Here is a 12,311-nt window from a genome sequence, read left to right as displayed (position 1 = left end):
GGATGTCTCTGTGAGGGTGTTTATTTTCTGTGGGTGTCTCTGTGAGCGTGTGTGTGTATGTCTTTGTGTGTTTTCTGTGGATGTATCAGTGAGGGTGTGAGTATGTATGTCTTTCTGTGTTTTATGTGGTTGTCTCTCTGTGTGTGTGTATGTCTTTGTGTGTTTTCTGTGGGTGTCTCTGTGTGTGTGTATGTGTGTGTGTATGTCTTTGTGTGTTTTCTGTGGGTGTCTCTGTGTGTGTATGTGTGTATATGTCTTTGTGTGTTTTCTGAGGCTGTCTCTGTCGGTGTTTCCTTGGGTGTATGTGCAAGTTTTAGTTTGTGTGTGTGTCCATTGTCTGTTCCTTTTTAGGACATTTTGACCTTACTACTGTCTACTGATTATTCACATCTTTCTACAGACTTTGAGACTAATGAGACCTTTCCGGGAGTCACCTAATCCACCATTTAACCTTTAGGCAGTTCAGGGCCCTTCCTTTCAGCCACTGCATGCTGTTGTCATCATTTAGTTGGCATCTTCATTTACAAAAAGATAATCAGAACTCCATATTTTGTTTTCTAAATCTCCTTTTTTTACAAAACTGTAGTTTACCTGATTACTTGTCAGGTCAATGTAAACAAGTGCTAAGTGTCTGTGTCTGAGTGTGTTTCTTTGCGTGTCTGCTAGAGTGTCTATATGTGCATCCTTATGTGTGAGTGTGTGTGTGTTTCAGTGTATGAGTGTGTCTGTATGTTACTACCTTAACAACATTTCCAAGCTTAAATAGACAATTAAGAATAAAGTGCATATACATTTTAGTCACTTGGTCAAAAATTGCACATGTCAAGGGGGGGGGGGGCCCTGATCAATGGTTAAGTCAGGGGCCCCAAAATTTCTAGTGGCGGCCCTGATCACAATGACTCTTCCCGTTGGAGTTACAGATTTGTAAATGTCCTTTACTTCTTTAATGTTTTTTTCTATTCTTTTTTTTTCCCATAGGAAAAAAACGTCACTCAATCTCTAAGGAAAATGACCCACACATCAATGTCTTCTGAATGAAGGTGCTGGTGAATTGTCACATCAGAACAAACAGAGCAAGGGAACACTGACCATTTGTCTGTGCCATGGATAAATTACCCATCATGCCCATGGATTTGCGAGATGTGCTGCGCTCTGTCAGAATGAAGGCCAAATATGCACTTTTCCTGGGGTTTGTGGTGGTTCTTGTCATCATTGAAAAAGAAAACAAGATCATTTCAAAGTAAGTGCTGGATAAAAATCAACACTGACAAAAGGTTTAAAAACTTGTACATATTGACAACTAGGTACACAAGATCTATACCCAGCCATGGTGGCAGATTTTGAGGACAGGCATCCCCCGGCACTACCACAGCACTTGCTTTGTGCACCATGGCATCAATACCCATTCCTTTATCTGGGGTTAATGCAAAACTGTATGTAGGTTTAAATACCACATTACCCTTGGGGGTTGTGGGCAACAAAAATATACAGACATCTAGAGGTGCCATAAAGGAGCCCACCTGGGGTGTATGGGTGAATAATTTATACCTGTCCAAGACATCAGGGGTCATATGAAGATAAATGTGTAATGTAAATAGATAGTGCAAAAATGATATCTATAACTGATTAGAGTGTGTCATGTTTTCATTAATAGCTATCTATTCAAAGGGAATAAACACATAAGTAACGTCCTGCTCTGGATCCATAAATATTATAGGTTCTAAGCGGTACATGGCAATCATGAGAGGAAATTGCACAAACCACACAGCTCCTGCCTGTGAGCTCACATGTGGGACCTATGTTAAACACATACGTAATATGTAGTGCGGGAGTTCAGACATTGTTGTGTGTGTTATTGAATTGTTTTGTTATCATGCATTTTTATGCTGATTACACAAATCTATAGTATTTACTCGTCCTTTAAATCCTTTTTTCTTTGTGTATGGGAATATGGATGTTCAGTTGATGGAAATAAATCCCCAGTAGCCAGTAAAAGAAAGTGGAGAGTGAAAAATTAAGATTATGGTTTGTGGCTACATTGCTGCATTATTTGGCTAGGAACAGGGGAAGACATGTTATTTCATGTGAGGACAGGAGAGGCTAAGGGATGAGATGTACAGATTACAACTGCAAAAATTTGGACCAGATAAGAAAGTAATGTAAACAGGGGCATACATCTTTGCCCCTGTCCGCCCGGCTTCGCATCTAGCGTTCAGCAGTACTCTGCCCACATTTAACATTACACACTATGGGGCCTATTTATTAATGTGTGAGTGGACATGATACGATGTAGCAAATTATGTCTGCCGCACACGATATGCTGTCGGCATTTATCATTACACAAACAGTTCTTGTGAACTGCTTGTGCAATGCCGCCCCCTGCAGATTCGCCGCTAGCAGGGGGTGTCAGTCAGCCAAGATCGGGCAGATTGATGTCCGCCGCCTCATAGCAGGCAGACAAGTTATGGAGCAGCAGTCTTTAGACCGCTGCTTCATAACTGCTGTTTCCGGCGATCCTGAAGGCTCGCGCAGAAACAGGGGCATCAAGCTCCATTCAGAGCTTGATAATTCGGCCCCTATAGCTAGAGTGCAATGCCGCCCCCTGATCGCACACAGCCAATAGTGTGTGAGCAAGGTCCGTTAATCTCCCCGGTGAGAAAAATCTGGGGGGCCTGACATATACCGCATAACATATGGTGAAGTGGTTTAAGAAGCAGCGTTCTGATGACCGCTGCTTCTTAAATCTCAGGTACAGGTTCACTTATGCAAACCTGCAGTCAACTGGGCTCCGACCCCTTGATAAATGAAGGGGGAGAGTGCATAATTGTGTAAAATTAGAATAGAGGAAAATAAATGATAGCTTTAAATACTGCTCTGTGATATGGGTTATATTGGGGTGGATTTATATCAGTGAGAAGGTTAAATCTCTTCACTGAATGTGTTATTGGTAATATAAGATTGCTGGTAATGTTGAGGTTATATTATTGCAGTGCACTGTTTGGCAATAAGAAAGTTAAATCTCTGTAATCTGGGGGTTAATAGAAATAAGATGCTTAAATACTGACAGTATACAGAATATATATATATATATATATATATATATATATATATATATATACCTCCAACAAAAGCAGGCACTCACCGGGTTTGAAGTGGCAAAAAACTTTATTCAAACAGAGTGACGTTTTGGGGTTTTACCCCCGTCCTCAAACTCAAACAACAACAATGAAATGTTCAACAACCTCCCTTAATAATATATAAACAAATGTTACGGGTAAAGTCAGAAATCGGGTAATCCTAAAATCACCCGGGTAAAACTGACATTACCTAGCCGCTCTGGGTACAGCCCAATGTAAGATCATACATCTGGCTTTACCCGGGTAATCCTAGGATTACTCAAACACTTCTGGATAAAGCTATAAATGCTGTTTAAAAACAGCACGGACATCGCTATCTGCAGCCATTTTGCTTATTACTTCTTATAACCCACACATAATCCAGAAGCCGGTGTTGTAAAATTTTATAAGATGCACTGTAATTCCCTCATCTTTACTATCTTTTTTGCCTCCGCCTGGGGGGTTTAAGGGGGGGAAAGCACCCCTTGTAAACCTCATTCCCAAGGTTCACTTGGGCTGGATGCCAGAGGATTGGCGGGGTGACCCCCTTGAACCCCCTAGGCAGAGGTAGAAAAAATTGTGAAGATGGGGGAATTACAGTGCACCATATACTGTATATGTGTGAAGCTTTATCCAGGAGCGTTTGGGTAATCCTAGTAAAGCCAGATGTATGATTTTACATTGGGCTTTACCCAGAGCCGCTGGGTAATGCCAGTTTTACCCGAGTAATTTTAGGATTACCCGGATATCTGACTTTACCTGTAACATAAAGTCAGATATCCAGGTAATGTACTGTAAGATTGATTTGCCCTTAATGTGTTAAACCAGCTGTAGAGTATAAAATGTATGAGTAATAGCTTCTGTAGGTTTATTTTTGTATATGAAATAGTTGAACTTGCAGAAAAATCAGATCATATTTTATTACTTTCTGTACACACACATGCTACTTTATATTATCTCTGGCTGTATACCAAAGCCCAATACATAGAAAGAACAATTGAAAAATAACATTTTATTACTTAGCTCTCCTAACCCTCAATGGGAGTGTAAATTCTTCTGCTGGCTCTGTTTACCAAGTTTTTCTAGAGTCATTACTTAAAGGGACAGCCTACTCCAAAATGTTTATAGTTTAAAAAGATAAATAAACCCTTTACTACCCATTCCCCAACTTCGCACAACTAACATTGTTATATTAATTTACTTTACCTTTAAACCTCTAAATGTCTGCCTGTTTCTAAGCTGCTACAGGCCGCCTTTATCACGGTGCATTTTTATAGCTTTTCACAACCACAACACTGCTCATTCATGTGTGCGATATAGATAACATTGTGCTCACTCCTGTGGAGTTATTCATGAGTCAGCACTAATGAGCTAAAATGCAAGTCTGTAAATAGCACTGAGATAAGAGGGCAGTCTGCAGAGGCTTAAATGCAAGGTAATCACAGAGGTAAAAAGTATATTAATATAACAGATAAGGGGGCAGTCTGCAGAGGCTTAGATACAAGGTAATCACAGAGGTAAAAAGTATATTAATATAACCGTGTTGGTTATGCAAAATTGGAGAATGGGTAATAAAGGGATTATCTATCTTTTTAAACAATAACATTTTTGGAGTAGACTGTCCCTTTAAATAAAGAAACATTCTGTATAGTAAGGGACACCACAGGCAAAAGCAGCTATATCAAACACCTATATAAAGGTAAAATGAGCTATGTTTAAACAATTTAATACTCTCCACCAGGTAAAATGGATAATTGGGAACACATTAAAGGGGATAAAGATTTAGAGTACACTGTCACTTTAAATGCAGTTTTCAGTGTATGTTTACAGTGGTTCCTGCTGGGAAATGTTGACGACTCTTGAGATGTGCCCCCATTAGACAGTATTATTATATTAGCACATAGCTGACTGGGAATTGTTTGATGACAAGTAGGGGCTGTTTATCCTTTAGTGAAAGCTTTTGCTACACACAGCCATTTGGCGCCTGTCATTGCGGGTGTCATGTTGCTTGTTAATAGACTTTATAGATTTCTAACATTAAAAAAGTTTATAACAGACCTCCAAAAAAACTATCTAGTAGGCACAACTTTATAATTAATGACATTGCTTTGTCTGTATATACCTAGTTATCCTTTATATTTTTTAAAGGGGCATCCTAAAGTAAATGTGAATACCCTCTTTTGTTAGAATAATTTCTATTTAAATTAATTTGTCATTGTTCACTTGTTTAACTCCTGCAAAGGGGGTTAAATGTGTAAGTCACACATCCAGGTGGAATGCAATCAAACTTTTGAGAAGGACAATGAACCAATTAGCTAGAGCATATGTAAGTATCCAGCAATAAGTATGTATTTACTGTTCAAGAAAGGCACTCAAGATCTCTGGATATACATGTTTAATAATTTGTTTTTTATTGTGAATAAGAGAATTCCCTTAAAGGTACAATATATTCAGGCAATCAGCTAATAAGTGTTTATTGTATTCAAAGATGCTACAGGAGTACTCTTTCAAATAGACAGGGTTCACTCTCACATACCGCACCCCCACTGTGAGATTGATTTCTAATGCTATATCTTGTTTACATAACTTTTCTATAACCAATACTACATTACTGAAATTTTCATAGGGGACTTAAGTGGCTATTCCAAATAACAAAATAAAGTTGAAAGAGCTATTTATAAACAATTTTATACACTCCAGCAGGTAAACTGGATCAATAGGAGCATATTAAAGGAGACATATTCAGTACAATCTCCCTTCAAACATAAATTGCGGAAGTAGATCATTTCTTTACTCTAGAATGTTCCTTTCAGAGACATAAATACACATAATTATGCATATTTTTGGAAACCACATTTCTTGCAACAACAACTATAACTGGCTTCTCCTACCCATTTAGATAAAGAAGGGTTATATTTTCCTCCTGGTGTATTGTAATATGTCTTGCAGACTTGGGGATATGGGTGGGGATATGTGATGGGTGTGGGTGACTGCAGATGTGAGGGTGACAGTGGGTAAGGAGACAACTTGTGCTTCAGCAGCTGCTACAAATGTTCCGTTTGCTTTCTCCGGTCAGATGAATAATTCCGTTGATTAGATTAATAGCTAATTGGGTAGGATATGCTGCTGTACTCCCCTCGCACCAGATGGCAAAATGAGGATGGCGTAATCCCCAAAAATGAGTCTGTACATTGTCTTGAGTGGTGGTACTAATTGTCCCTGGAAACTCTTAAAGGGAAGCATCTGGGGATGTCCGTTCTCATAGCAAAAGTCTGCAAATATATCAAGATATTTATTATTAAGGAACAATGTATTCAGGGAAGCAACTAGTAAGTCTTTATTATATTCAAATCTGCTGCAGGAAAAACCCTTTTAAAGGGACACTGGACCCATTTTTTTTCTTTCGTGATTCAGATAGAGCCTAGAGCATGCAATTTTAAGCAAATTTCTAATTTACTCCTATTATCAATTTTTATTTGTTCTCTTGCTATCTTTATTTGAAAAAGAAGGCATCTAAGCTAAGGAGCCAGCCAATTTTTGTTTCAGTAAACTGGACAGCACTTGTTTATTGGTGCTGTCCAATCAGCAAGGACAACCCAGGATGTTCACCAAAAATGGGCCGGCATCTAAACTTACATTCTTGCTTTTCAAATAAAGATATCAAGATAATGAAGAAAGGAGGAGAAATGTATGATTTGGAATACATTAAAGGGGAGAATGTTTTATAGTATATGTCCCTTTAAACAGGTCTTGCAAATTATGGCTGTTTATATTTTTGGGTGCTATAATAATAATTAGGGGTGCGGAGCACACACCTGGGACCCCCAGAAACATTACTATTTGAGGATAAACTTACAGTTGTCTGAATAAATGTTCAATGATGTCAAGAGAATTAATTCTGCAAATAAATAAATAAAAAAAACTGCAAGTCACGAAACAGCATAATGAAAAAGAGAGAGTGACATTTGTGTTACACATGAGGGATGTGGGCTAGAATCATCACATTACTGTATTTTTAATTATAACATGATTCATGTAGCAGTGCTTCAATTGCTTATGTAGCCTAATAAATGCCATTTGTCTTTATTTTGCAGGGTTTCGGATAAACTTAACCTAAAGCAAATGCCCCAAAGCTTGTATGAGGTGAACAGCACAGATACTAATGTTGTTTACTCAGAGAATGGATCATTGCTGTCCCTTAGTGAATTGGACTCTGCCTTCTCACAACTCAGGACACAGTTGGTGAATGTGACTCTACAACTCGGAGGCAACAACCCATTCCCTCAAGACTTTCCCAAATCTCAACGTCGACATATTCTCCTTATGGCCACCACACGTACAGGTTCATCTTTTGTGGGTGAATTCTTTAACCAACAAGGAAACATCTTCTATCTCTTTGAACCTCTTTGGCATATTGAAAGAACTGTATCTTTTGAATCTATTGGGTCTAATGCGGTGGGTTCAGCCATCGTCTACAGGGATGTCCTTCAACAGCTTCTTTTGTGTGATCTTCACATTTTGGAAAATTTTATCTCACCACCTCCTGAAAACCACCTCACTCGATTTATGTTTCGTAGAGGTTCCAGCAAATCCTTATGTGAAGAACCTGTCTGTACCCCATTTGTCAAAAAAATGTTTGAGAAGTATCACTGCAAAAATCGCAGATGTGGTCCACTGAATATGACCTTAGCAATGGAGGCATGTATGAAAAAAGACCATATAGCTATTAAAGCAGTACGTATCCATCAACTGGAATACCTGCGTACTCTTGTTGAAGACCCTCGTCTGGATATGAGGATAATACAGTTGGTGCGGGACCCAAGAGCTGTTCTGGCATCTCGTATGGTAGCATTCTCAGGCAAATATGAGTCATGGAAAAAATGGGCACTGGAGGGAGCAGCTCCCATTCGTGAAGATGAAGTCCAAAAGTTAAGAGGCAACTGTGAGAGCATCCGTACATCTGCAGAGCTTGGCCTAAGGCAGCCAAGTTGGCTTCGTGGTCGCTACATGTTGATACGATATGAAGATATTGCGAGGTCCCCACTGCAAAAAGCCAAAGAGATGTACAAGTTTGCAGGTGTTACCATGACACCCCAGGTAGAGGAATGGATTATCAAAAATACCCAAGCCTCCCAAGACGGTAATGGCATCTACTCTACTCAAAAAAACTCTTCTGAGCAGTTTGACAAATGGCGCTTGAGCATACCCTACAAATTAGCTCAAGTGGTGCAGGATGTCTGTAAGCCAGGAATGGAATTATTTGGTTATAAGCTGGCTAATGATGCAGAAATGCTAACAAACCGTTCCATTAGCTTGCTAGAAGAAAGGGTTAACTTCTGGGTTACGTAATATTATTCTATTTAACTTATTTATATGTTTGAGTGAAAAAAAAACTGCCATTGAAAAAAGTGCTTGAAACAGAGAGATGGGAAGGACAATTTTGCAACTGCTGAGCCGCAATGTACCATCTTAAAAATGCCATAGTGCATTTTCTATTCATTTACTTCCTAAATTAGGAAGGTTTGTTCATTCTGCAGTGTCAGGAAGATATTGAAAGGCTGGTTTCTATATTTTGTCTAAAAGGAGATGGTTCCTGCTGATTTATAAAAACAAAACTAAAAACCTGACTACTCAGCTATACGTATTACTGACCAGAGAGAACCCAGTGTCTTTTTTTATTATCTAAGATGCATTTCCCAAATACACACTAAGATTAAGATTTCTGCACTAAGAACAGACCCAAAGAGACAAATAAATTATAGGGCTTTTTTGTGTACAAAAAAACTTTAATATTCAGCTAAAAATGCCGGACAGTCAAGCTTTACCATTTAAAAGCACAAACTTTAGCATGATTCTGAGGATAAAATTGTTTCCAAGAAAACATATGTTGCTTGACCTACAGGGACCCTAAATCAGTAATGATACTTCTAAACCTTGTATGTTTTACATATATAACACACTGAATGGGCTGTGCACATTTGAATGCAATGCATTTGAACAGGAGTGTGCACGCACCATTTCTGCACTTGAAAATAAAAATAAGGCAAAACTGCAATAGCCAATCCTCAACACTCCAAGCTGCACCAAGGAAAATATTGTGTCTTACTCTAGGCCTCTGGTCTGCTATTTAATTCGTTCTACTTCCTAAATGATCCCTAAAAAGTTAGTTATGATTCTGCATGTGAATGCAAATGATAGTCTAAAGCAAGATTTAGCTTGTGGCTTTGAAAGGCTCCACCTGGTTTCTCAGCACCAGTTTTTCTAACACTTCATAAAGTGGAAGCAGACCTCTCACCTGTCCCCACAGCGAGACTGTAAATAGATAATGAACCCTTTCTAGTATGGCTGCTTTTAGAGGGGGGTAGAGGGCAGCTGGACTAGCCCAAACATTTATAATTGCTTCATTGCAGTCATTTAATGTTATTAGTGTTGGGTTATTTTGTGGCTTAGTATATACAGTTACTGACAATGGGTTCATTAAGTGTAAACTGAATTTGACTGCCTTTCTCTCTGGAAGAAAAGGGTTAAATCTATTGAATAGAGGTTTACAAAAAACAGCTGCCCCAAACCTAATGAAATCTAAAAGCAGTGCCACCTCTAGTCTGGTTGTTTCTTGTGTTTTTTTCTTAATATATATACATATTATGTGTTAATTGGAGGTGCACTAATTCATTTATTTATTTATAAACATGCAAAATAAAATACAATATAACTATACAAACTGTTCCATAGCATGCTATGTGCTTCCTTATGTGCCAAGTGAAGCCAGAAACAGAATTCCCAACCATTCTGAATTTGGTGACATTATCATCTTGTGGGTGGGAGCTCTGTTCCTCTGTCTAACTAATTATCTAGTTTTAGGAAATTGTGGATATGGTAAACCACACCACCAAATGCAAATCTAGGTCTAACAAAGCTCCTGAATCATTCTAACTCCAACCTCACCTTACCAGTGTCTCAGTTTCCCCAAAATGCCCACACAATGCTTTGACACCTCCTGGACCTTCCAGACATCATCCTGAGCATCCCAGTCCCAACAGTTTAGCAGTCAATGTTTGAAAGGATGTAAAGTATATACGGGTAAAGTCAGATATTGGGTAATGCTTCTGGATAAAGCTAATGCTTGTCTTCACTATCTTTTTTGCCTCTGCTTGGGGGTTTCAAAGGGTGCGAAGCCCCCTTCGTAAATCCCATTCCCCAAGGATCACTTGGGGTGGATGCCCAATTTTTTTTTGTTAAGATGGGGGAATTACAGTGCACAGTATATATGTGTGGTTAGTGATTAGGTTCTGTAGCTTTTATGAGCGCTGTGATCAGCTGAACGATGTGATTAACTTTAAGCAAGCAGGTAGCTTTATCAAGAAGTGTTTGGGTAATCCTAGGATTACACTGTTAAAGTACGATGTATGATCTTACATTGTGCTTTACCCACAGCCACTGGGGTAATGTCAGTTTTACCCGGCTAATTTTAGGATTACCTGGATATCTGACTTTACCCGTAATATATATATACTGTGTATATATATATATATATATATATATATATATATATATATATATATATATATGTGTGTGTGCGTGTAAAACAATATTTATTCACTACTGTCCCTGATAAAGTAGCTGTGTGGTGGCAACATTTTTAGTATTGCTAATCCCTTGAAATGTAAAGGGACAGTAAACCTTGTAATTAGTCTAACATCCTTTTTTATTGCAATTAGTTTTTAATTGCCAAACTCCACCCATTTCCCTTATTTGGAGGAGCCAATCTGAGCTTTAGTACACAGACAACAAGGCTAGTTACTGTCATAATGTTAGTATACATTTAATTGCTTATCTGATAAAGCCAATTAGAGACAGATATGTAGCCAGGTTATAGCCTTGAGAATTCAGCAGGTGCATTTTAAGTTCTTAGAATTAGAAACTGTTCAGTTTTCAGGGCTAAATTACATGAAAAGGGACAAAATAAAAATGAAAATATATTACAAAGCTGTCTCATTACACAAGGTATTTACTGTCCCTTTAAGCCAAGTAGAATAAAGAAAAATACCATTTGGCTAGTGCTGGAGTCTGAGGACTTGCTCCTCCCTCCTCTCTGCCCCCTGCTGGTAGAGCTTGCACATCACACACTAGAGTTCAGATGCTTGTCCTCTGCATTCAGTATGCAAATGAAAGTGTGGGTTTTTTACACTGAAGACATATGGGCGTATTAAAGGCCAATTGTTTAGTTAGAACATCAGATTATGCCTTTTCAACTGGGTTATGGATGATACACTTCAGTCTAGAACAAAATATTACAGACAACAATTCAAAACTTTAAATCAAATCATTAAAAACCATCACCTGTTGTTCTCCATGAAATGCCCATAACAACTGACTGAGCCTGCAGGTAAAGCCAGAGTGCTAATGTTAGGTATTGAAATGATAATTATGGCTGGGGATTGAATAAGCACAACCAGACATTTTAGATACATTTCTTTCTCACTTTTACCCCACACTGGGAGATTAATTAGTGATATCATATCCTGTTTACATAGCTTTTCTACAGATGAAATGTTTGTCATTCATATGTTCAGTACAATTGGGAATACAACAGGCAAAAGTAACTAAGTCAAATAGAAAATAAAGGTAAAGGAGCTGTTTGCAAAGAATTAAATGCATCCCAGCAGGTAAAATGGACCAGTGGGAACACAATAAAGGGACATGAAAACCCACATTTTTCTTCCATGATTCAGATAGATCATACAATTTAAATAAAAAAATGTATTTACTTATTTGATCTAATTTGCTTCATTCTCTTGGTATCCTTTGTTGAAAGAGCATTAATGTGCTACTGGGAGCTAGCTGAAAGGCAATTACAAGAGGCATAAAAGTGCAGCCACCAATCATCAGCTTCTGAGTCTACCTAGGAATGCTTTCAACAAAAATCTAAAAAGATAAAGAAACAAATAAGATATTAGAAATTAAGTTATTTATTTATTATTATTAACTTATCATTCAATAGGTTATTTGAAACTACATGCTCTATCTGAATCATGAAAGAAAAAAAACATTCTGTGTCATGTCCCTTTAAGGGGAGAAAATTACATTGTACAATGTCCCTTTAATCCCATGATAAAATCCTAAATCTGTTCTTGTTACAAAGGTTGATGGTTAGGGAAACATTTCAACTGTGATTATACAATAAACATTTACTTA

At 38.1% G+C, this 12,311-nt stretch overlaps 1 protein-coding gene and 1 long non-coding RNA gene across 4 annotated transcripts in view; one reads left to right on the top strand and one right to left on the bottom strand.

Moving 5' to 3' along the window:
- The window catches only part of CHST3 (carbohydrate sulfotransferase 3), a 161,029-nt gene extending 151,192 nt beyond the window's left edge, over positions 1-9,837 (top strand). For both annotated transcript variants that reach the window (XM_053692019.1, XM_053692020.1), the window contains 2 exons: positions 979-1,240; positions 7,211-9,837. In XM_053692019.1, coding sequence (XP_053547994.1) covers positions 1,104-1,240; positions 7,211-8,465 — 1,392 coding nt within the window. In that variant the 5' untranslated portion in view covers positions 979-1,103 and the 3' untranslated portion in view covers positions 8,466-9,837. The remainder of the gene's footprint in view (positions 1-978; positions 1,241-7,210) is intronic.
- The window catches only part of LOC128639824 (uncharacterized), a 141,584-nt gene continuing 134,777 nt past the window's right edge, over positions 5,505-12,311 (bottom strand). For both annotated transcript variants that reach the window (XR_008399264.1, XR_008399263.1), the window contains one exon: positions 5,505-6,388. This is a non-coding gene — a long non-coding RNA (uncharacterized LOC128639824). The remainder of the gene's footprint in view (positions 6,389-12,311) is intronic.

Source organism: Bombina bombina, chromosome 9, assembly GCF_027579735.1.
Source record: "Bombina bombina isolate aBomBom1 chromosome 9, aBomBom1.pri, whole genome shotgun sequence".
In the NCBI taxonomy this organism is placed as follows: domain Eukaryota; kingdom Metazoa; phylum Chordata; class Amphibia; order Anura; family Bombinatoridae; genus Bombina; species Bombina bombina.
The sequence above is the reverse complement of the archived record's forward strand: the minus strand, read 5'-3'. Positions and strand labels throughout refer to the sequence as shown.